The sequence below is a fragment of the Monodelphis domestica genome, chromosome 4, assembly GCF_027887165.1.
Source record: "Monodelphis domestica isolate mMonDom1 chromosome 4, mMonDom1.pri, whole genome shotgun sequence".
Taxonomy (NCBI): Eukaryota; Metazoa; Chordata; class Mammalia; order Didelphimorphia; family Didelphidae; genus Monodelphis; species Monodelphis domestica.
In genome coordinates, this window is record NC_077230.1 from 231,858,288 (window position 1) to 231,883,237 (window position 24,950).

The window sequence follows — 24,950 nt, forward strand, 5'->3', positions numbered from 1 at the left end:
TTCTCACCTGCAAAAAAAATCACCTTCCAGCTTGGAAGTTATGATCACAACCTTTTCTTAATCCCTCTCCCCAAGTTGGAATAATGCATCAAGGCAAAGCAACAGTACACGTTTATCAAATGTCTACTATGTACAGGACACTGTAATAGCTGATGGGCATACAAAGATAAAGAAGAATACTGGTGTATGTTTACAGGAGGAAGATGGAGAAGATGTATGGCTATCATCTTCCAAATATCTGAAGGCCCTTGGTGTGGAAAGGAAATTACCCATATTGTATGAGGTAGTCCTTTACCCTTAAAGAACTTAGTTGTACTAGAGGGACATAACATTTATATAGAGAAATAAATAAAAGGATTTGAGGAGGCAGAAAATTCTTAACCAAGGGGACCAGAAAAGATTTCCTATAGAAAATGGCATCTTGAAGAAAGCTAGAGTTTAACAAGCAGAGGTGAAGGAGTGCTTTTCACACATACAAGAAAGCTTCTGTTAAAAGTATGGAGACTAGAAATAGAATGTTTGAATTTACAGAACTACCTACCCAGAGTCCTCACTTATCTGAAATTCTTGGTAGAAAAAGCATAGCAGGGCCCAAGGTTCACAGGATGAGACAGGGCTGGTGCACAGGCAAGAAAGGACCTGGCCTGGGACAGGGAGTACAGATTTAATGAAACACCTACTACATTCAAGAGAATTATTATCCCATAAGTAAACATAGAATGAAGACACTGCATTGACCTAGTAATAGCTTTCAGGATGGTAGTGAAAGTTATGATAATAGTCCTACAAAGAACCCATATTTTCATATGTGGGTCATGCATATATATATATATATTCAATATATATATATATATATTTGGCATATAAGAACACAAAAACCATTCACATAATGCATTCTTATTTGAACAACTAAAAATGCAAAACCTATGCACCATTCATTTGACAAGACTTTGTGACTTATTTCTGGCCAAAAAACCCTACTTTCTATTAGTAAAAAAGCAATTCCAAGTTGTCTTGCTAAACAAGGATTTCAAAGATCATTTACATTGGCTTAAATGATAATAACATTATAACTATATTCAGAACTAAATGCACCAAAATTGGCTAAAAAGGCTTTCAGTATGTGGGGAAGAGGAAGAAAGATGAGTACAAAAATCTCCACTCAATATTTTTGTGCTTAATGGAATTTAAAAACCAGCACTGTCTTTCTGGAAATTTTATATAAGGTTGAACAAAAATGTTACAAAGAGCCACTGTTTTATTCAATTTAGCTAACTAAAATGACCACCTCAGTTTCCTAAAATCTAAGCAATAGCTTTTCTCAGATCATCTGACTTGATTATTTTAAGCAATATCAAAATTATATCATCTCTTCAATGTAGAAAGATATTTTAAATCACAATATTAACATAATGATACATAACAAGAAAAAACCGGATGGATAGAAAACATCAAGTATTTGAAACAGCAAAGTGGAGCTACTAAATTTTAAATTAAAGGTGTTAATAAGACCAAGTTAGGGGTAATTGTTAAGAGGATTCTTTTCAAACAAGTAAATTATTATTAAAACTATATCCATTATTTCTACACTAGATCATATATAATCAATCTCCCTGAATAACTGGGAGTCTTAAGTCCTGGGATGAGTCCTATATTTAGTTGTCTATTCCTTATCTACTTATGATATTGGGATATTTAGAAAGTTTAAGTTTGTTTAAATATCTCAATTTTTAAAATAGAGTTTAAACAAACTGAATCTGTGTAAATATCTCATAAGGGTAAAAAGAAGGATGTTCTCGGATAACAGATGACACTACCTCTCTAGATTTAAACTCCCGGAGGACCCCAGAGGCCTTCTCTTCCACGTCTCTATGAACTCAACCGGACACTTGGGGACTGCTGACTGATCAGTGGAATCTGATCATTTTCTACAAGAATCAGTGCGGAGTTAAAGAAAAGACCTCAAGACAACCCCAATATAGCTACATCTGGGGTTAACACAAGTCACTCTTTAACTGTACAGTTTTCTTATACTGAAAGGTACGCTGAAAACCTAACGGGAGTGGAGCTGAAATCAATGGTGAGGAGTTCCACCAAGTATTCTAGGAAAGCCCGATAAAGAAAGAAGCATTTGAGAAGGGCAGCCCGGTCCAGGCCACCGTCCACCCGCTCATAGCTTCCTGGTCCACGTATCTCAGAAGGGGAAGGGGCCTGCAGAATGAAGAGGGCGAGGGAGGTATGGAAGAGAGGCCCAGCCTGTACTCCGCAACCTCCGGCCTCGGCACAAGCCCCTAATTTCGGGCGTCAGCTGGAGGGGCTCCAGAGGGATTCAAGCCGGGAAGCCGCAGCTGGCCCGGCGTCCGTAAGGCAGCAGGACCCTCAGTGAGTTTGTTTCTTTAGGTCTGCTGGAGGGCCAGGCTTTGTAGCGATCGAGGAGACATAGTGCCCGCGGGGCCCCGTAGGGAAGGCCGGGCCCGGAGTGTACAGCTTGAGGAGGGGCCGGTCCACAGGCAAGGCCGGCTGGTTGGCTGACTGGGGAGAGGGGCCGCCGGACTCCCGGGGGTCGGACTAGGAATCCAGCTCGGATCTTACCATGATGAGAGCGGTGGTGCGGCGAGCCCGCGCTCCGACTTCACTGGGGCGAAGGTTAGGGGATTCAGGCGGGGAGGACGGGCCACTCAGGACCTGCCGCTCCCCTGACAGGAGCCGCCACCGCTTCCCTTCTTGCCAAGATGGCGGCCCCGAGCCACGTCTCCAACCGGAAACGGCGTGGGTCAAAGGGCAGGGGGCGGGACCAATGGGTCGCACCAATACCCGCCCACTCTGTCTAGACCCATTTGATCTCACACCTACCAGCTGCCCTGAAGCTTAGAGTAAGACACGCCCTCTCTCCCTGTCCCCTACCTTCACCCGATTGTCCCACACACCTACCTGGCTCTGTGGCGCTTTACTAATTTATTATTTTTTCTTGTCTACTCACACTCCCACTTCAGCTCCATTTGTGATTCAAATCAGTTTTATTCAATTAATTCAACAAACATTTATTAAGCACCTGTTGTATGTATCCAAGATACTGTAAGACCAAAGTTGCGGAAGCAGAGAAAGAAGTATGTTAAGTTGTTAATATTCTTAAGACTTTAGAGAAAAGCTGTAGACTGAGGGAAGCAGATCCTGGAGAACAATTTATAAAGTTACTATTTTGTAAAGACAATTTGGAAGCGCTTAGCATAGTGCCTGGCCCATAGTAGGTGCTTAATAATGTTAATTTTAGTAAAAGACTTGGGAATTCTTATCAACAAATGATCTACCATAATTCGAAAGTCACAATGAAACAAACATGTTGCCCACTTCCTGATAGAGACACACATAAGCCAGTGTCAGAATTTGTTTTTGCTACACTATACATGTTTGTAACAGGAGGTTTGTTTTTTCTCTCTTTGAAAAGGGAAGAAGAGGAGGGGGGAGAAAAGGTGGATCTCTGAAAATAAACAAAAATTTATTTTTCTTAAAAAAAAAAAACCCTTTCCTTAGAATGCCAGCATATTTAATCTTTTCGTAGGACTGGTGACTGACAGGCAAAGAGTTAGTGATATCTTCGTCTCGGTTGGAAACAACGAATTACTTTTACTATATTATTTGGTTACCGCCACTCATTTCATTCCTTGAGGCTTTCAGAGAAGTCATCAGCCAATCTCAGCTGCAAAAGAAAGAGACTCTATCCTGGTGCTCTAAAAAGGGCAAGATCCGGAACTGACACGTCAGGAAGAAGTGCCTACAGGGCCAATATCATCCATTCTGGAAGTAGGAAAACTCCTGATTCCCTATTTTCAGCTCTTTCTTTACTACCCTTATGAAATTTTTCAGGGTCAAAATCTTTCTTTCTCCTTCTTTCTCTTCCAAAGTTTAGCAGATTCAAGTGGTCTGGAACTTTCCCTTCGTTCAGTCTTCTCGGAAGGATTCGCATATTTTAAAATCTGGTTGCCCTCGGAGAAGTTTCACGACCAGCGATCTCTAATCTGAATCTTGCAAACGGCATTTCCAAATTGGAGGGATGACTCTGGCCAGAAACATTGCCCCAAGTTGGCCGCTAGATGCCACTATATACGCATTTCCCGAAACCACCGATGCGCGGGCCTGACCGCCCAGAGGGGCTCCCACCTGAGCCCCTCTAGGATCTTCTAGCCTCGAGGAGAAAGCTCTGGCCCGTGAGGGGAGCGTGAGAGCTCCAGGGAGGCTTGGTAAGAGCTGTCACGAGGTCAGACGGGAAGGCGAGGAAATCTCGCGACGTCTCCTCTATCTTAAAGATTATCAACACACCCGCTTCCTGGGTTGGGGCCCCTTACAGTCGTTAGCCCTGAGGCCGGAGTGAATCCGGCACTCTCGGCCCCCCAGTTTTTTTCCAAATGGAGGAGACGGACTCGGAGGGACTGCAGGTAAACCACCTATTCATTCCAGAGAGCCGAGAAAGGCGCTCCGCCTCCCTCCCCCCTTGCTGGACAGCCCTAGAGGACTCCGTGTCTCCATGGCAACTCCTGCGGTCTCCATGGCAACAGAGGGCCAGTCCCCCTCCCTCGGTGCTTCCGAAGAGACGCGTCCTACCTAGGGAGGGGGATGCATTTAGGAGTTCAGGATGGGCCTGAGGGAATGGGATTCCTCCTCCCTTTGGACCTCCAACAGGACACTTCTTCACCACTATCCCCAGAGATGGCTCTGGGACAAAGAGGAGGGCTAGGAACTCCTTCAGCCATGAGATGTCCCCAACAGCCATGGGGGGACAAACTGAACCAAAGGACAATGCTATGGAAACCCTTGGGCTCGGATGACGGTGTCTTACAGGTTTCTGAAGTGATGTTGCTAGTATAGGTGGTCATTTTACCCTACATCCTCTCCTCCCCTAGATTCCTTCCTCCTCTAGTCAAACCCAAAGCCATTCCCCGTGAAAGAAAGGGGGAGAGTTTTCTTTATGACTGTTGATTCGGATAGTGAAGAGGACTCCTTGCTTTTGGGACAAATGTAAACTTTTGTGGTACTGTCACTATAAACCATATAATAATTTCTCTTTTTGCATAGACCAAGGTCGTTGAAAACCAGCCATATGATGAGAGTCTAGAAATTAATGACTCTGAAGAGGTTGCGAGCATTTATACTCCTACTCCAAGGCACCAAGGTAAGAAATAACGTCTAAGTAGAGAACAGGGAGGATTCTTGAGCATTCTCCAGTTAACTTTTTTTGAACCTAGAATTTAGTATCTTAAAGGCCAAAGTTATTTCACGTGTCAGAGTCTCATTTTTCTCTCTAGCAAACTTAGGGGTTAATTTATCCTTCCTGATTTTAGTCTCCATTCCACTTCATCCTGCATTCTGATGCCAGTCTTGAGTTTTCGTTGACTCCTTTAACTGTTCTGGCAAATTCAAACAGCTTCACTTCCTTTTCTTTTTCATTTGATTTTTTTTTTTCAATTAACAAGAATTTATTTTCTCTCCCAACTGTTTTCCCTCACTGGAAAAGAAAAGAAGAAAAACAAAACCCTTATAATAAGTATGTAAAATCAAGCAAAACAATTCTCAGATTAGTAGTATCCAAAAATGTGTCTTATTCTATATATTTAGTTCATCATCTGTCTTTCAGAAGATGGGTAGTATTTATCATGAGTCCCCTGGAATTAAGATTAACTACACACTGATTAGCTCTTAAGTCTTAATTTCAAAATTACTTGCCTTCATAATGTTGTTATGGTATAAATTGTGCTCCTGGTTCTACTTACCTCACTCCTATCATTTTATCCAAGACTCCTCCATTTCTCTGAAACATACCTTTAATCATTTGTTACTATACAATAGTATTCCATTATATTCATATATTATAATTTGTTTAGCCATTCCCCTACTGCTTAGTTTTCAAGACACTCTAATATATGGCCTTATCTGTCTAACCCAGAATTATCACTGTTCTCCAATAGGTACCCTTTTTGTCATAAACATTGCTGCCTCTACTTTTTTTTGGTTTATATTGGGCAAGATGTTGAACTAGTTCTTAAGGTCTCATCCAAATGGGACCTTATAAGACACTCATGTTCCTCTTACCTTTTCCTTGACCTTTTGCCTATTCAAATCCAGCCTATTGAAGGCCCAGATCAAGTCCTTCCTCATTGGTGAAGCTTTCCTTGACTGCTTCAGTTTTGACTGTACTGTAAAAAGAGCTATTGGAACCATCAGATCTGAATTTGAATTTTTTAATGCTTACTAGTTGTATGATCCCTGGACAAATCAGTTAACTTCTCTGTGTCTCAATTTCTTTATTTGTAAAATAGGGACAATGATATTTTTACTACCTCCACCACAGAATGAAGAAAGCATGTTGTAGACCTATACAAGGATGAATTCTTCTCTTTCTCTGACCTTCTACTGCTTGTATCACATAAACCAGCACTTAATTAGATACTGTTTTGTACCTGTCAGAGTCAACAGCAACAAATTTTTTTGTGCCTCTGACATACAAAATCCCATGTTAAGCCAAAGAATACCAAGATCAAAAATGACATAATCCTTGATTTGGGAGTTAGGAGAGATGCAATCTGTACATTGACAAAAATGGAGTGGAGGGTGAAGAGGGCAAAAGAGAAATATCTATACAGAGTGTTCCAGGAGAACTTAGGAGGTCAGAACATTTTCATTTGGGGTGAAATTAGGGAAGACTACTTCCAGTTGTGTACGTAATACCATGCTAAGTAATGGAGGAGATGGAAAGTTTAGTTTAGCTCTTTTATGCCTTATAATTTATTTGCTCCTCCAATTAGGACAGGATTTATACCTTATTCTGTTCCCCCACAATAGAATTGTTACGGTTTCATACATAATGTATTAATTATTGTATGTTTATTTTTAGTATGTTTTTCTTTTAAATTTAAAAAATTTAACCCCTACCCTCTATTTTAGAATAGATAATATACTAAGTATCATATCGATTCTAAACCAGAAGAGTAGAGAAGTCTAGGCAATCTGGGTTAAGTGATTTCCCCAGAGTCTGAGGCCAGATTAGAACCTATCACTCTATCTGCTGTACTATCTAATTGCCCCTTTTATTATGTTTTATTAAAAGAGAGGCAGTGAAGAGCACAGGATTAAGAGTCAGGAATTCTTGGGATTCAGATCCCACCTCAGATACTAGCTCTATGACCTTTGGCAAGTCATTTAATTTTTTTGAGCCTCAGGCAGCTCTAAGATTTTAAGTTATAGATACCCTGTTATATATACATATGTATATTTTAAATTAAAGACATCCCAACTACATTCTATCTGAGTTTAGTTTCCACACTATGAAGACAGATGTTAGTAATGCATTTTGATTTGTATACTATTCACTAATACATAACCTGCCTATTCTCCTAATATAAATAAATAAAAAGCTATAAAATAAAACCAACCAGCATGGTAGTTGTGACCAATAGAATATATAATACATCCTATATCCACTTTCTCTGCCAAAATCAATGTGTTACAGACTCAGTTATCATTTGAAACCAATATCAGTGATTGCATTTGATCTGGATTGTGTTATCTTTTATACTGTCTTTATTTACATTATTATAGTCATTTTTATATTGTTCTCCTGGTTCTGAGTTATTCATGTAAGTTTTTCTCTGTTTCTCACAGAATTCCTCATATTCATTGTTCTTTACAGCATAATAATATTCCATTATTATATTCATGTATTATTAGGCCATTATTCAAATGATGGACATGTACATTGTTTCCAGTTTTCTTCAGCTACAAATTGTGGCATATTTTATTTAAAAACTATCTCCTACATAGACTGAAATAAAATATATTTGAGTTGTTAATCCAAGTGCATTTTTATGTCCTTTATTAATGATATTTCAGCTACTAGTCAGGAATACAGTACTCTATTTAATCATTTCCTCTCCTAAAATTTCTATAATCTTCTTTGTTCTAATCTTAGTATATATTCTTTTCCATTTAAAAATAGATGTATCTTTTTAGAAGCTATGATATATGCATTTTAAAGTGCTAATTTTCATGCAATTATGAAAATAAATTATTATTTTATCAATAAAGTTAATAATAGCCTGTACTCATGAACTTATTGAAGGGTATTCCTTTTTCAATTCAACAGATTAATTGCAGATATTTGGAAGTTTTTTTTCAAGGCTGTACTAAGGAGAAAACTACCACTCAAAAACACAGATGCTTTCATTGTTTTATTTAAAACAGATTAACAATCACAAATCACAAAATTTTGTTATTTTAGTTATAATGAGTAATTAGTCTAAAAAAGAAAAACAAACTATTTTAGTCAGGTCAACATAAGAAATTTAAATTATTAGATTACAGTATTAATTTCATCTTCACCTTTTCTTATTTATTTTTAGACTGGAAAATACATTGAAATTACCTACTTATTCAGTTCTCAATGAATTTCTGATTTAGAGTGAATTAGTTAAAAGGAAAAAAGAATCCTTTACCCATGGAAACAAAACTACTTCAAAAGAAAGAATTGATAGTATAGATAAATCCCTCCCATTTTATATGTAACATGAAAACATGAACTATCCTCCTGACTAATACACATTGGCAAGCTAGGTCCTCAGAGGCTAATTGCTAATTCTCTTCTCAGAGTTATTGGGGACTCCTCTCAGAGTAATGGGATAAAGAGTATCTAATGCTATAGCTCATGAGCTACTGAGCTCTTCCCATTAATTATCAGTTTATATCTTTTAGCTAACCAGTTAGCTACTTCTCTGTCCTCTATCTGCTCTCCCCTTGGGTCCTCTGGCTCTGATACATAAGCTTTACTGGAACTCAGGCCTTGACACTACCATGCCTCCTCTTCCCCCTCCCTCCCACCTTTATTTGTTATACTCCACTCATTGAAATTGTTCCTAGAGAGCAGGGACTATTTTGATTGCACTTGTATCTCCAGTCCTTGCACATATCAAGCACTTAATAAGTGTTCTATCAATCCTTCTTTTTTGTTAGTTAAGTGGGGGTGAAGTGATTGATTCAGTTGTCTGTCCTTTACCTTATATAGTTGAAGAAAAAAGATCCATTGAGGTCAAATGACTTGACCATTGTCAAGGGGCCAAGCTAGGGGAAGAACTCAGAATTAGTTTTGAGATTAGAATCTAAGTCTCATGACTTCCTGCTCCAGTAGAAAGATAAATGAATGTGACCAATCACAAAACAGGATCATGGAAGTATATTTAAAATCTTTAAAAGATTTAACAATGCCTTAGATTTCTAATTCCAAACATTTATATAGTACTTTAAAGTTTGCAAAGCACATTATCTCATTTGCTTCTCACAAGTTTGTGCCATTAACCTAATTTTACAAATGAGGAAACTGATGTTCAGAAAAATTAAACAAATTATATATGGTCAACACAGTAACTTTGGAAGATGGGATACAAGCCTAACACTTTCCTACCTGTGGGGTATACTGTACTCTAGATCCTGTCCCTAGTCTTCACAGATCTCTCTCCCTTTGCTGATCTGGGGTAGAAAAATGATTCATTGTGACTTTTCTTGGATTTTCCCATCAGAATTTGGTCTGGTGTATTTCGGAGATTCATTTAGAAGAGTTTTGGTGAAAACTTTACTGCACAGCTTCTAGATATTCTGATGCCTTTAAAAACCTTTCACAACTTTAATAATAATCCATATTTATATAGTGCTTTAATGTTAGCAAAGTAGTATTAAAATGGTGATAGGAAAGAAGAGCCAAGCTATGCTCAGAATGCTCCGACAGAGTTCTAAAAGTGTACCAGATAGAGCATTGATAAAGTGAAAAAGAAATATCAATAAACCCCCCCATCCAGAACAAGACTCCATAAGAAGACTGCCAGAAACCCATAACACTCTGAGGGAGATAAACCAGAGGAAGCAGAAGTCACAGTTCCCGGGAAACCTGTGCCATAACCAAAGCAGGTGATGGGTGTAGTATAGCTTGTGGGCGGCCCATGCCAGAGCCATAGTAGGACATAGGACCAGCAAATCAGCCAGGCAGCATAAGCACTAGGCCTGGTAGGAGACTTGCAATCACCCCCATTTATATCCTATTGGAGCTTGTCAGGGCCATAGCAGGTGATGAAGTAAATAGTACAAGGAGAAAGAGACAAAGACTAGGCCAAGACAAAAACCTACACCAAACCATCCAGAAATAGAGCCAGAAGGAAAAGATTTTGGCAAAGAGCCTAACCTTAGCCACCCCATACAGAAGAGCAGCAACAATGGCAACTAGACTGCAAAAGAGACAGAACCAAGCAGGACCTGCCTGCTCCATTCAAAAGAGTAGGAAGAAAGTCTCCCCCCTCCCCCTAGAGTTTTTTGAGTTTTTGTTATTTGTCTTTTTACTTTAAAGAAGTTAAAAAAATAAAAAAGAACAACATCCTTCTGGTCCAGAGTCATATATAATAAATAGTATTTTTAAGGGGGGGAAATCAATACATTTGATGAATTGAAGATGTATGTGAATGTGTAACACTTGTAGATTTCCCATCTCCACAAAGAGTTAGGTTGGGAGTGTCTTCTCATATCTCTTCTTTCAGATTATACTTGATCTTTGTAATTTTGTAATTCACTTTTGATTTTTTGATATACAATTCTTTCCATTTACATTGTTATATTTATGATATATATTGTTTTCTTGGCTCTGCTTATTTCAGTCTGCATCCATTCATGTAGATCTTTACATGTTTCTCCTTATTCTTCACATATATTTCTTACCTCATTATATTATGCCTGCTCAATAGATAGAGGGTTGGGCTTGGAATCAGAAAGACCTGAGTTCATATGTAGCTTCAGACACGTAGTAGCTGTGTGACACTGGGCAAGTCACTTAAACTCTGTTTGCCTTAATCCTTTGCAGAAGGAGATGGCAAACCACTCCATTATCTTTGCCAGGAAAACCATATGGACAGTATCAGCATGCTATGGTCCACAGAGTCATGAAGAGTCAGTCATAAATGAATGACTGAAGAGTAGCAACAACATTCATTCATAACAGTTTGTTTAGCCATTCCCTAATCAGTGGGCATCTACTTGGTTTCTAAAGCATTCTTATCAAAAAATGTGCTGCTATAAATATTTTGGCATATATAAGGATTTTCTTCTTATCCATAGCTTCCTTAGACTATAAGTCCAGTAAAGGTATGAATATCTTAGTCATTTGATTGGCATAATTCTAAATTGCTTTTCAAAATGGTTATACCATCTCGTAGTTCTATCAACAACATATTGCGGTGCCTATCATTCTACAACCCCTCAAAACTGACTAATGCCATTTTTTTTGTCCTCTTTACCAATTTGCAGGATGTTAGGTAGAAACCTCAAGGTTGTTTTGATGGGCATTTTTCTTATTATTAAGGATTCAGAGCATTCTTTCATAGTGGTTGTGAATACTTTGCAATTCTTTTGAGAACCATTTGTTTATATTCTTTGTCTACTTATTTTTTGGGAAATGGTTATAATTTTTATATATGTCATCTATATATGTTGGTATTAAACATTTATCAAAGAAATTTAATACAGAGATTTTTTTCCCCCCATTTGACCACTTCCCTTTTTATTCTAGGTATATTCATTAGTCTGTGCAGAAACTTTCATGCAATCAAACTTGTCAGTTTTATCTTTTGTAATTGCTTCTATCTCTTGTTTGGTTAATAATATATCTCCTTAAAAAGTGTTCTAAATCTCTCATAATCAGAGAGATGCAAATCAAAACAACTCTGAGGTATCACTTCACAAGTGCTAACAATACAGCAATGGAAAGTAACGAATGCTGGAGTGGATGTGGCATAGTTGGGACATTAATGCATTGCTGGTGGAGTTGTGAATTGATCCAACCATTCTGGAGGGCAATTTGGAACTATGCCCAAAGGGCGATAAAAGACTGTCTGCCCTTTGATCCAGCCATAGCACTGCTGGGTTTGTACCCCAAAGAGATAATAAGGAAGAAGACATGTACAAGAATATTCATAGCTGCGCTCTTTGTGGTGGCCAAAAAATTGGAAAACTAGGGGATGCCTTTCAATTGGGGAATGGCTGAACAAATTGTGGCATCTGATGGTGATCGAATACTATTGTGCTCAAAGGAATAATGACCTGGAGGAATTCCTTGGAGACTGGAACAACCTCCAGGAATTGATGCAGAGTGAAAGGAACAGAACTAGCAGAACATTGTACACAGAGACTGATGCACTGTGGTACAATCAAATGTAATGGACTTCTCTACTAGCAGCAGTGCAATGATCCAGGACAGTTCCGAGGGACTTATGAGAAAGAACACTATCCACATTCAGAGGGGAAACTGTGGGAGTAGAAACACAGAAGAAAAACAACTGCTTGAATACATGGGTTGAAGGGATATGGCTGGGGATGTAGAGCCTGGGTGAACATCCTAATGCAAACACCAACAACATGGAAATAGGTTCTGATCAAGGACACATGTGATACCCAGTGGAATTACGCGTCGGCTATGGGGGGCGGGGAGGCAGAGGGAGGAATAGAAAATGATTTTTGTAACCAAGGAATAATGTTTGAAATTGACCAAATAAAAAATTTAAAAAAAATAATACTTTTTAAAAAAAAATGCATCTCCTACCTATATCTGTGAGAGATATATAATCTGCTTCTCTTCCAATTAATTTGTAGTCTTATCATTAATATTAAGCTTGTATATCCATTTAGAATGTATTGTGGAGGAGCAACTGGTGGCTCAGTGGATAGAAAGTTAGGAGAGGTCATGAGTTCAAATTTGGCCTCAGATACTTCCTAGCAGTGTGATCCTGGGAAAGTTACTTATGCCCCATTGCTGCTCTTTTGCCTTAGAACTAATACATAGTATTGATTCTAAGACAGAAATTAAGGGTTACAGTTGAATTGCTCATTGGCTATGAGGGGGGAGATAGGAGGGAGAGGAAAGAATATGAATCATGTAACCATGGGAATATTCCAAATTAATTAGTTAAATCAATATTTTTTAAAAAAGGAAGTTAAGGGTTAAAAAAAAGAGAATATATTATGGAATATAGTATAAGATGTTGGTCTAAGCTTAATTTCTGCTAGACTGCTTTCCAGTTTTCCCAGCAGTTTTTTAATCAAATAAGGAGTTTCTTCCCAGGTAATTTATGTATTGAGTTCTGTTGTTTCTGATTCTCTCTTGTCTAGTCTGTTCCAATAATCTCCTATTCTATTTTTAAACAATGTCAGATGGTTTTGATGAGTGTTTGCTTTATAATGTAGTTTGGAATCTGGAAGTGTTCTTCCTCCTTCATTCCTATTTCTTTTCATCATTTCCCTTCATGTTCTAGTTCTTTTATTTCCCCAGAAAAATTTTGTTATTATTTTACCAAGTGCTGTATAGAATCCCTGTGGTAATTTGATTGGTATAGCATTAAATTGTAAATTAACTTTAGAAGTGTTGTCATTTTCATTATATTGGCAGGGACAAACTCTGAGCACTGATTCCTCCAACTACTTAAGTTGTTTCTTTAAGGAGTACTTTGTAATTAAATCTGTACAAGTCTCTTGTGTGCTTTGATAGATTGATCCCTAGATATTTTATTCATTTTGTAGTTATTTGGAATCGGAATCCTTTCTATTTTTGTTTCTTGGGTTTTGTTCATAACCTCTTTTCTTTTTTTAGCTTTAGTCATGTATATATATATATATATATATATATATATATATACACACATATACATACACATGTATATGTATTTATGCATGCATATATCTATATACCTATTTATGTCTTGTCCTTTCATCCTATACAGTTTGTCACTGTTCCCTCTGAGTGTAGTTCTTCTAGCTGCTTAGGTGATAGCAACAGTTTTTAAGAGTTGCTAATGACCTCTTTTCTTATAGGGATACATATCATTTTAACTTATTGAGTCTCTTAAAAAAACTTTTGTTGTTGTTGTTGTTGTTCCCCTCTTTTTTAATTACCTTTTGATGATTCTCTTGAGTTCTGTGGTTGGACTTCAAATTTTCTGTTCAGGTCTGGTCTTTCATTTATGAATGCTTGGAACTCTTCTGTTGTGTTAAATGACCATACTTTCCCCTGTAAGAATATAGTCAGTTTTGATGGGTATTTTATTCTTGGCTGTAGGCCTAGTTCCCTTGGTATCGTATTCCATGCCTTTTGGTCCTTCAGTGTGGATGCAGACAGATCCTGTGTTATCCTCACCGTGTTTCCATGGTATCTGAATGGCTTCTTCTTGGCAGCTTGTAATACCTGTTCTTTCATCTGATTGTTTTTGAATTTGGCTATAACATTTCTTGGTGTTGTCCATTGGGGATTAAATACAGGAGGTGATCTGTGGATTCTTTCAATCTCCACTTTCCCCTCTTGTTCTAGGATCTCAGGACAGTTTTCCTGGATAATTTCCTCTAGTATTATGTCCAGGCTTTTTCTTTTGTAGTGGTCTTCTGGTAGTCCAATTATTCTTAAATTGCCTCTTCTTGAACGATTTTCTAAATTGTCTGTTTTGTGAATGAGATGCTTCACATTTTCCTCAATTTTTTCATTCTTTTTGTTTTGTTTTATAGTGTCCTGCTGCCTTGTGAGGTCACTTGATTCTAGTTGTTTTACTCTGGTTCTTAAAGATTGGATTTCATCTCTGGCTTTTTGGTTGTCTTTTTCCTTCTGCTCTGATTTTCTTTGAAGATCGTCTTTCATCCTCTTTATCTCGTCTTTCATCTCCTTTGCCTCATTTTCCAGCTGGATGATTTTGGCTTTCAGGACACTATTTTCTTGTTTTAGTTCAAGTGCCTCTGTTTCCAGATGACTTATCTTAATTTTTAAGTTCTTTTCCCAATTGTCTTCAGCCTCTCTTAGTTGTGTTTTGAGTTCTTCCACAGCCTGTATCCAATTCGCTGGGATTTCTGGTTTATTGTTTGCTGATCTCTCCCCCTCTTTTCCATTTGGTGAGTAGTAGCTGTCTATTGTAGTTTCTTTCTTCTGTTTCTGTTGTTTGTTCAAATTCACCCCTTCTTTCCTCCCTGTATTTGTCTGTGCTCTTGTTCCTCTCATTTTTTTGTTTTTTGGGGACTTCTATCAATCTCCCCTCTTGGAGCTTTAACAGAGGATCTCTTGGTGTAATCTCTGGGGGAGGGTTGTTGGGGGTTTGAGCTTTCCTGTCCTCTGGAGGCCTTTGATTGGCTTAAAGTCCAGCAGTCAATGAGGATGGATGGGGAGTCTGGGCTTACCTGGGTTCGGGAGACTTTTGATGGGATTGAGTTCAGCTTAGTTGGACTGGGTTTACCCTGAGTTTTAAACTTCCTGGACGGCTGGAGCAGATATGGAGGATCTCCAAAGCTCTGGCCAGGCTGCCAGGTCTATGCTCCTTCTAGGCTGCCATCTTGACTTCGCCTCTAGGTTTCTGTTTTTTCAGAAGACCCTGCTCTCTAAGGGGGGGAGGGGTCGTGGCTTGCCTGGGCTCTGAGGGCTCCTGATGGGATCAGGTTCAGGTGGTGTGGGCCAAATGATCCTGGATGCAAAAAAAAGGAAGAAAAAAAAAGCAGCAACCTCTTCTTCCACAGTCTGTGTTGAATGCCCGGAAACTGGCCCAGGTTACTTTCAAGGTAAGCTCTTTGGAGCAACCCCTTTGCCAGCCCTGAGTTTTCTGTCCTTTCAATAGCTCTGAGGGCTCCTGATGGGATTAGGTTCAGCTGGTTCTTTCAGAAGACCCTGCTCTCTAAGGGGGAAGGGGTAGTGGCTTGCCTGGGCTCTGAGGGCTCCTGATGGGATTAGGTTCAGGTGGTGTGGGCCAAATGATCCCGGATGCAAAAAAAAAAAGAAGAAGAAAAAAGCAGCAACCTCCTCTTCCACAGTCTGTGTTGAATGCCTGGAAACTGGCCCAGGTTACTTTCAAGGTAAGCTCTTTGGAGCAACCCCTTTGCCAGCCCTGGGTTTTCTGTCCTTTCAGTAGCTCTGAGGGCTCCTGATGGGATTGGGTTCAGCTGGTGCCCTAAAGCTGGGACCTCCCTTGAGACTCAGATGGAAGGACCCAGCCAGGGGGTTACAGGCTTCCCCCTTCTCTCTATGTTTCCCTGCCGTCTGTGTTGGGTGCCCCGGAGACTGGCTCAGGTTGCTTTCAAGGTGAGTCTTCAGAGCCCTGAGGTTCCCACTGCTGCCTTGGGCCCAGCACTCTGGGTTGGGGGGATGGGTCATGGGACCTTCTTTCTGTCTACCCCTTAGATCCACGTGATCTAGGGTTCTGGCTTTTGGGGTGTGGTACCTTTTGATCCAGATCCAGGAGGAGGTTTCCCCAGGTCTATCCTGTTGTTCAGCTTGAATTTCGGTGGCCTAGGAGCACTCTGTTTGCGATCGGTAAGGAAGGGTTTCCGAGGTCTGAACTTTCGCTGCTTCTACGCCGCCATCTTGACCGGAAGTCTCCTTGGGTTTTGTTATGATATAGAGGTGCTGTTGATTTTTGAGGGTTTATTTTGTAAACCTTTAATTTTGCTGATGCTATTAATTTTTTCATTTAATATCTTTGCTTAGTCCCCAGGATTTCCCTAGTATCCATTACATCATCAGATTGTGTTTCTTCTTTACCTATCTTTATACCTTTAATTTTTTTTCTCTCATCTTGTTGTTGCTATTATTTCTAAAACTATATCAAATGATAGTGGGAAGAGTAGGTATATCTTCAGCTATAATCATGTCTCATTTGAGGGGATTTAAAAATATTTTTACTTCTCTTATTCTTAGGACTACCTCGGTCTGCACGCCTCCCTCCCAAAACCATGGGTGACAACAGCAGTGATGAATATGAAGAGGAGAACAACAAGGTATGGGGTAACATAGCTTATGTTGTGAAATTTCTGCTTTAATATGCCATTGCTCACTGTGAAGTAACAACAATATATTTGTCAGTGTTTATTGACTTCCCCTTTTAGGCAGGATAGAAAAATCAGAGGCAAGTCTCTTAAAAAGAGGATTTTAAAAACCTATTCACAGGAAGGGAAAGTCTAAAATTACAGGTGAATTTTTGGTGAAAAATTTCATACAATTTGGACAAAAGAAACAGTTCTTGTTCTTCCCTTCATTTGAAGGAGTATGTAAAAATAAACTTACTTGATGGAAAAGTTCTTTAATTTGGAGCCATTGATCCTAGATACCTCTTTTGCCTATTATACTTAGAACACAGAAAATTTATTTTATTCAGATTCAAGAAAGACATGAATCTCAAGCTTCTCTTGAAGATAGGGAAGCAATAGGAGATCAGATATACCCTGTGCTTTGATTCAACTTTGGGAATTAGGAGATAACCTTAAACAATTTCCATTTTCATGTTTAACAGATAATTCCCAAAGTGTATTGTTAATGCCTCCAGAGAGCTGTATATATAGTTATAGTAGTGAATTTTTGCAAAAAAAACAAACAACTTTTAGCAGTCTGTCATTTTAAAAGAAGATTTCATAAAATTACAGAAAAGAAAAAGTTCAATATAGGTTCAAGGTGGTTCCTACAGCTCCTTTAACTTCAAGGAGAATATGGCAACTACTTAGCAGCAGTATAGCCATGAAACCAGAATTTTTAATTTTTTTGTTTGGGGTTTTTACATTTGCCAGGTTGGGTAGCACTGTAAAGGTATTGGGAATTTTACTTATTTATTTTTTAAGTTGCAATCAAAAGGCACATTTTAGACATTCTTCTGTTGCATACAAAGTCACCAGGTCTTTCTTGCCCTGAAATCTGGAATCCACCACAAATACTAGTACAAATTAAGGGACTTGAACATGAGCATATAAGTTTAGAGGGATAGACACAAGAAATGACCAAGTTTCCTAAGACAGTCTAGCCCAATTTTTTGATTACCTTCTTTCTTGTCTTTCAACACTACTGAACATTTTGGATTCCATTATCTTTCCAATACAATATATACCCTAAAGCATCATAGAGCCTCTATTTTAGCAGTTCTAAAAGCAGCAGAACCAATTTTCCTTATAATCTTCTCTTTCCCAAATCCTAACATTGATAGCTATGTGACCAAGAGCAAATTTAGCAAGTTAAGACATAGAAGAAATATTTGTTAAAATGTTCTAAGTAACTATAGACCACTGGGTCATAGTAACAGAATGGGCTCTATTGTCTTGTAAAGTCACTGCTTAATGAAAATAATCCTTAGTTAGTTAATGTATAATGTTATTTCTGTTTTATCATTTATAAAGGAAAACCAAACCAAAAGCAGTTTTTATGTTGTTTTGTAACATATGTCACAATTTTATATGCCAATAGGTACTTCACAATCAAAGAAACAGATTAAGTAATTAAAAACAGACTGGAGCCATACAGCAGTTAACCTCAATATAAGCCTACGGAAATCGAGATTTCAAAACCTACTTTTAAAGGGGGCTATTTGAATGGTCATCCCTCAGGTCCCGAGGGAGGGCATCCCACAGCCCCCAGGCCACAGAGGCAAAGACTCGGACCCTGCCCCTCCTGCCCCTGCAAGCCCCAAGCGCCACCACGCCCCTTCCCGTGGACCTGAGAGGGTGGGATGGTATATAGGGAGCCAGAAGCTCAGAAAGGTAGGTGGCAATGCCAAGGAGCAAACGATCTCTGATGTTGGGATAGAACATTTAAGTTTATGCATTTAACTACTTACGGGGAGAGAAAATGGATAGGGTAAGCACCTCATCTGGAAGGGAAATAGCAACTGAACAAGTGACTGAATTGAAAAACCTACTATTTTCTTGATGGTCAGGATTCAGAGACAAGATTGGCTAAAGTTAAGTAAAATTTGCATGGGGCATTTGGAAGCTCCTGAATGACCAGTGTGGATGACATAATTGTTAGAATCTTTGTCCCAACCCCGCACCCCAGAAAAGGAATGCAAAATAGTGAAAATGGGGACCCTAGTTTACAGTTAGAGCAGGGGACAAAGGAGAATCTGAGCCTTTCCTTAAGCCCTCTCAGGAGAGAACTTTCCTTCCCCTGGTGATTTGGTGTCAGTGGGGATGGTGATTAGAGGGAGGAGAGAGAAATCTGGGTATCATAAGGCCTAAAGGCTTACTGCAAGCGCTCTGATCTTCTCTCTGTCTGCTCCTACTCAGGAGAAGAAAAAGACATCTCAGATGGCCACTCAGCGTGGTTTCAGTGAGAATGAGGATGAAGATGAAGATGATGATTCATCTGAGACTGACTCTGATGAAGATGATGATGATGAAGAACATGGTGCCCCTTTGGAAGGGTGAGGGAAGATTCTTTTTTGCTAATACCCAAGGAGAAGGAAAATATCCTCACAAAATTATTGTGCCTTCACCTTTTAGGAATCTAGGAAGACATTAGGTTAAAGGTGTGGGAAAAGAATCAATAAAATATAAGGAAAAAAACCCCAAATGTTCAGAAAGAGATCCAAATGGGACAGTTTTGTTGCTATCTTATTAAATTTAACTTCTACTTTAAATAAAACAAATTACAGGTAACAAGTTCATAGTTTCACATATAATCCTCTTGTTCATTCTTTGTATATAGGTATGTCTATGTTTGTTAAGTTCAAAATAAAAATGACAGTTTTGAATTTTAAAAAGACAAACAGTACACAATATGAAGTGTGGAGAATATGGAGAAATAATTGAAATTGAAAAATTCTGGATAGTCCAAAAATCATTTCAACTTGGCCTTAGAAAGGAACCTCTTATTTTTTTTAAAAACAATTGATTTAGTTTTGGTTAAAAGGAATTTTCAATCCATGAGAACACAATTGGTGTCAGTGAAGTGATCCAGAAACATTTTCTAAGGGGGAAAAGCCAGCTATTATTAACTATAAATTATAGATGATTAACAAAGTAGATAATTCCTATGTGATTTTTAAAATTGTTATTGACTTTTGCATCTATGTCATTTCCCACTAATTCACCTTTGCCATCCCTCATAAAAGCCCTCTCTTATGACAAATAAATATAGGCATAATAGCCTAATGGCTATGAAGTCTATGTCTCATTCTGCACATATAGTCCATCACTTCTCTGCCAAGAGATAGAAGGCATGCTTCATTATCTACGGAGTCCATCTTAAAGCAACTTTGCAAACCCACCCAAGAATAGAAGGATCAGGTGAAGCAGTGGCTAGTTTAGGAGTTCAGTACTTTGTAGTTAGAGAGCATCATATCACACCTCTCCTACTTGCCAGTCTTGAATATCTTGTTCTTTTCTTCAGTGCATATGACCCTGCAGATTATGAACATTTACCAGTCTCTGCTGAAATAAAAGAGCTCTTCCAGTATATCACTAGGTAAGTAACTTCCAGTATGTCACTAGGTAAGTAAATGATTTATCACCAGATTTCTTCCCATTCCTAGGGGAATTCACATCACCCTTCTAAAGCAATGGGATTCTTAACCTTTTTTTTTATGTCATGGACCCTTTTGGCAGTCTGAAGAAACCTATGGATTCCATAGAATGATATTTTTTTTTATTAAAAAAAAGGTACTTTAACCTCATTTATTGAAAGATACATTTAAATTATCAGTCATCTTAGTATAAAAATTATTACAAAACATTGCATCCAAAAGCACTAGTCTCTATTCAACATAATTCTGTTTAGCTACTGTTTTGCCATTTTGACATCTGTACCAAAATTACAGTACTCAATTTTGATTGAATATATATAATCTTACATGATTGAAAATCCTGAGGTAAATTCAATGTTCACTGCCAACATCTTTGAAGTCTGAAGTTAATCTTCTGGGAAGAATCAAGACATTTTAAATTCCCACATACAACGGAACTCATAATTATAATCAGACTACAAATTTTATTTTAAAACTAGTTCTTATGATACTCTTGCATTTATATGGTTTTATTAGATCAGTTGTACATGAACTCTTTAACTTTGCACTAAACTGATCTACTTAAAATCTAAAGACTTATAAGATGATGGCTAATGGTAGTATTTATTTTTGTATTCTGGTAACACTTTTGATCTTTTAATCTCAAAACACTAAACATTATATCTCTTATCAACAAATATAAAATCAGTACAAAGTATTTTCAATTGGAGTCTTTCTTGAACTAAATAAAGCCCATAACATTTTTCCTAATAAACAAGGGTTTACAGTTAAGGCTAAAAGTTCTCTCTAACAAAAAGATACTTTTCAAAATTTTACTTTTATTAGATTGCATATGTAGCTTCTGTTGGTCAGGTGCCATATTCTGTAATAATCAGATACATGTTTTAGAGCAACTGGGAAAATATGTTAATTCCACATTATGCATGTAACTGCTCTAATAAATATGGGGAAAATCACATTTTAGAAGAGTTTACAAGAAAATTTCAAAGTATCCTATTTTGAAGCCAAAATAAATTTTAATGAAAACTTTTAAAGTTTGTGAATACAGGGTAAATACTTGGACATTTCATCTTTAAAATGTACTATCGAGGTATTTAGCTATATAAAGGCTAAATAGTACCGTCTTTTTAACAGGTAGACACATCCTGGTATTTTAACCCAAAGCCTGTCTCTTCATTGCCTACACTTTACATACTACAAAATAGCCCTTTGTTTTACTTAATGGAAATTTAAAAAGCTAGTTCTTGTCCAATCTCTAGATTAACCCTTTTGAAAAAAAAAAGCATAAACTTTTCAAGGAAAGAGATTGGTGAGTAATTAAAAATTCATATTCAAAGAATTTTAAAATCCTTTAATTAATCCTTAATCCTTTTAAAAACCAGCTCCCTGGAAAATCATAATATATTTCAAAAATTACTGATTAACCAAAGTTTTTCTTGTTTTAATGTATTTTTAACGTAACCTTTGCACTTCAAATTTGTTCCACATTTATATGTATTTTAAATGAATTTTGCTATGTAACATAATTTTAGTTGGAGGAATAAATATACTGAATGAAGTACACTGAAAAACACACTGTGATATATAATATAGTTCTGTTTTCCAGGAGGAATTAGAAAGGGAAAGAGGAGAGTTTCATGGCAAATGAATGCATTTTCATTTTCTACTAGTTTGGAATATCCTAAAATATTGCCTAAAAACAAAATGCTTATCTTTTTCAATTCAAATTCAATAAGCTTCGTTAACCTTTATTCACAAATGTAGAAACACATGAGATGGCTAAATGTGTTCCAAAAACTTGCCTTTCTACAAAATACACATATTATTTGTATATTGTTATATTGTGACAATAAATAGCAATTTAATATACATGCAGGGAAATTAAAAGATGTATATTTGCACCAAATGAAAGCTATCATTTCTTCACAGCTTGAGAAACATGATGATCTTCTGTATTAGTGCCCGTTATCCTTCACTTTTCTAAATGCCTATACACATCTCATGTTTTTTTAATTGGACTGCCTGTCAAAGTTTCATCTGGAAGGCTGAAGTGAAGATCCTTTCATGAAAGTGGTTTGGATGCCATCTTTAACTGTTTTTGCATTCGAATCTTCAAATATATTTAATTCTTTAATGAGAAATTGTCTTTCCAATGGCATTGCCAGTTGACCAGATTCAGCTGCAAGGACAGATGCTGAATACTTATATTTGTTGAATTCCAAATATTCCCTAATTAATTCATTAATTAGAAGGTTTTCATGAGACAGTGGTGGAGGTTTTCACCTTGATCATCTAGTGCATTAAAAACTTCAGCTCAGATCTTTGCTCTTAAGTGGCCCAATACACCTCTTTTTTCCAGTGTATCCTTTAAAACTGCTTTGAGCTCTGCAACAGTCGCCATTTTCCAACCCATAGAATGATATTTTTTATTGTATTCACAATTCAATAAATAAGATTGCAAAGGATACCAGTTATATTATGTATTATATAGCCATCAAAATATTTTTTGGAAAACATCTCATGTTAAGAATCTCTGTTCTAACGTTTTTTGATTTACTAATGGCAATTAACTGCTTATGTGTATAACACCATCTTACTTTGTTGGTATCTCTTAGGTACACACCACAGCTTATTGATCTGGACCACAAACTGAAACCTTTCATTCCAGACTTCATCCCAGCTGTTGGGGATATTGATGCCTTCTTAAAGGTAAGATCTTAAAAATCTCTTCCATGATTTTGTCCACCTCAGCTAGCTTCATTGAATCTAATCAATAGTAATTATTTTGGTAGCCTAAGATTCAGAAGCTTGCATCTTATATCCCTGTTGTCATCTGATCAGGCTGTTCTTCGTCTACCATTCAGATTATTCTCAAGATCTATCCATCCAAGAAACCAGCCTAAATTGATTTAACATTAATAGATATTTTCTTGACTCTGACTTGACTAGAATTAGGATGTTTTTAGCAGTTTCCTTCAGTACATACTTTATATTCCAGTAATAGACAAAGTTATTTCCAGTTAACTTTACTGTTTGCTTTAATTTCACTCATTGTTGACATGTAATTCTTTTACAAATGTGTATTTGTATAGTGTGTGTATATATGTATGTTATATACATGTATATGTTATGTTTATGTACTTTATAAATTCTTATATATTAATATTATTAGAAATTTGTTATCGTATATGAATATTACTGAGTCTGTTAAATTGTAAACTCATAGGGGGCAGAAGTTGTATATGTAGTTCTCTAAATATAATATCATCAGTAGCACTATGCAAAAACAGTCACTTTGTGATTTGATAATGTGTGCTTGATAATGATGATGACAACCTGCCATAGTAATTTTCCATCAGCTTTTTGGAAATTTACCCCTTATGCTGATTTGCTAGTTGCCATCCCTTCTTTTTCTTCTCCATATCAGGTCCCACGTCCTGATGGGAAGCCTGACAACCTTGGCTTATTGGTATTGGATGAACCATCAACAAAGCAGTCTGATCCTACAGTACTTTCCCTTTGGTTGACAGAGAATTCCAAGCAGCACAACATCACAGTAAGATGCCAACCTGGAAGGGTTCCCAGTCCAGAGTGGTGAGGGATTGAAAGTGCAGCAGGCATTCACACAATTGACTAACTACCCTCAGGCTGATTCCAACAGAGATCTCAAAGAGAAGGGTTCCTATGAATTTCCTTTGTCTGCTGACGTATTGCCTTTGCATCAACTGTTCTACTTTCAAAGTGTAGCAGTGGGAGAGATGAGTTGGCCCCTCATTAAACAGAGATTGTGGCTTTGAGGGAGGCAACCATAAGATTCATTTCAACTTTCTCTTCTTTTTTCTAGCAACAGATGAAAGTGAAGAGCCTTGAAGATGCAGAAAAGAATCCCAAAGCCATTGACACTTGGATAGAGAGCATCTCTGAGCTCCATCGTTCTAAACCCCCAGCCACTGTTCACTATACCAGGTCAGAATTCCCTTAACCTTTCCAAAGTAATTTTCCTGTTCATCCTTTTCTGGCAGTCCCCATATCTTTATGCAGAGGGGTGTGTGTGAGGGTGCACAATCATTTCAGTTCAGTGAATGTTTATTATTAATTGCCACCTGGGTGCCAAGCACTAATGAAAAATATCTAACAAAACCAACTCCTCTTGAGAGAAGGAAAGCATGGTGATTTTTTTTTGGCTTTCAATTCAATTCTTTTCAATTAATAAAAATATTTTTCTCTACCACCACCTCCTTCACTGGGGGAAAAAACCCTTTGGTAACAAATACGCAAACAAAGCATATTAGCACACTGGCCCTCTCTCTCTCTCTCTCTCTCTCTCTCTCTCTCTCTCTCTCTTTCTCTCTCTCTCTCTCTCTCTCTCTCTCTCTCTATATATATATATATATATATATATATATATATATATATATGCCACAAACATTTCATTCTCCATCACCTCTCTCTCAGAAAGTATAGGTAGCATATCATCACCAGTCCTCTGGAATCAAGGTTGGTCATTGCATTGATCAGTTAAGTCTTTCAAAGTTATTTGTCTTTACAATTTGTTGTTATTTTGTGAATTGTTCTTTCAGTCTTGCTTACCCCCTCTTAACATCAGTTCATACAGATCTTTCTAGGGTT

At 37.6% G+C, this 24,950-nt stretch overlaps 2 protein-coding genes and 1 pseudogene across 13 annotated transcripts in view; 1 reads left to right on the forward strand and 2 right to left on the reverse strand.

Moving 5' to 3' along the window:
* Positions 1-2,785, reverse strand: part of ARCN1 (archain 1) — a 37,802-nt gene extending 35,017 nt beyond the window's left edge. Inside the window, exons 1-2 of one of the 2 annotated variants that reach the window (XM_007494696.3) lie at positions 2,593-2,755; positions 542-644 (exon numbers count right to left, since the gene is read on the reverse strand). Coding sequence is in view for 1 of the 2 variants with exons in the window: in XM_007494695.3 (XP_007494757.1) it covers positions 2,593-2,595 (3 nt within the window). In the remaining variant the exon portion in view is untranslated. Of the gene's footprint in view, positions 1-541; positions 645-2,592 lie in introns of both variants that reach the window. The other variant, XM_007494695.3, reaches the window with a different exon arrangement.
* A 1,317-nt stretch (positions 2,786-4,102) lies between these two features.
* IFT46 (intraflagellar transport 46) overlaps positions 4,103-24,950 on the forward strand; it is a 31,664-nt gene continuing 10,816 nt past the window's right edge. For 2 of the 11 annotated variants that reach the window (XM_056794305.1, XM_056794306.1), the window contains exons 1-10: positions 4,545-4,836; positions 5,071-5,167; positions 15,562-15,603; positions 16,736-16,815; positions 18,406-18,558; positions 19,084-19,220; positions 20,189-20,263; positions 22,937-23,030; positions 23,749-23,877; positions 24,166-24,287. In XM_056794305.1, coding sequence (XP_056650283.1) covers positions 4,612-4,836; positions 5,071-5,167; positions 15,562-15,603; positions 16,736-16,815; positions 18,406-18,558; positions 19,084-19,220; positions 20,189-20,263; positions 22,937-23,030; positions 23,749-23,877; positions 24,166-24,287 — 1,154 coding nt within the window. In that variant the 5' untranslated portion in view covers positions 4,545-4,611. Of the gene's footprint in view, positions 4,434-4,544; positions 4,837-5,070; positions 5,168-15,561; positions 15,604-16,735; positions 16,816-18,405; positions 18,559-19,083; positions 19,221-20,188; positions 20,264-22,936; positions 23,031-23,748; positions 23,878-24,165; positions 24,288-24,950 lie in introns of those variants that run through there. The other 9 variants (XM_056794308.1, XM_056794304.1, XM_056794303.1 and 6 more) reach the window with 9 other exon arrangements.
* LOC107652421 (centrosomal protein 20-like) lies at positions 21,717-22,722 on the reverse strand (annotated as a pseudogene).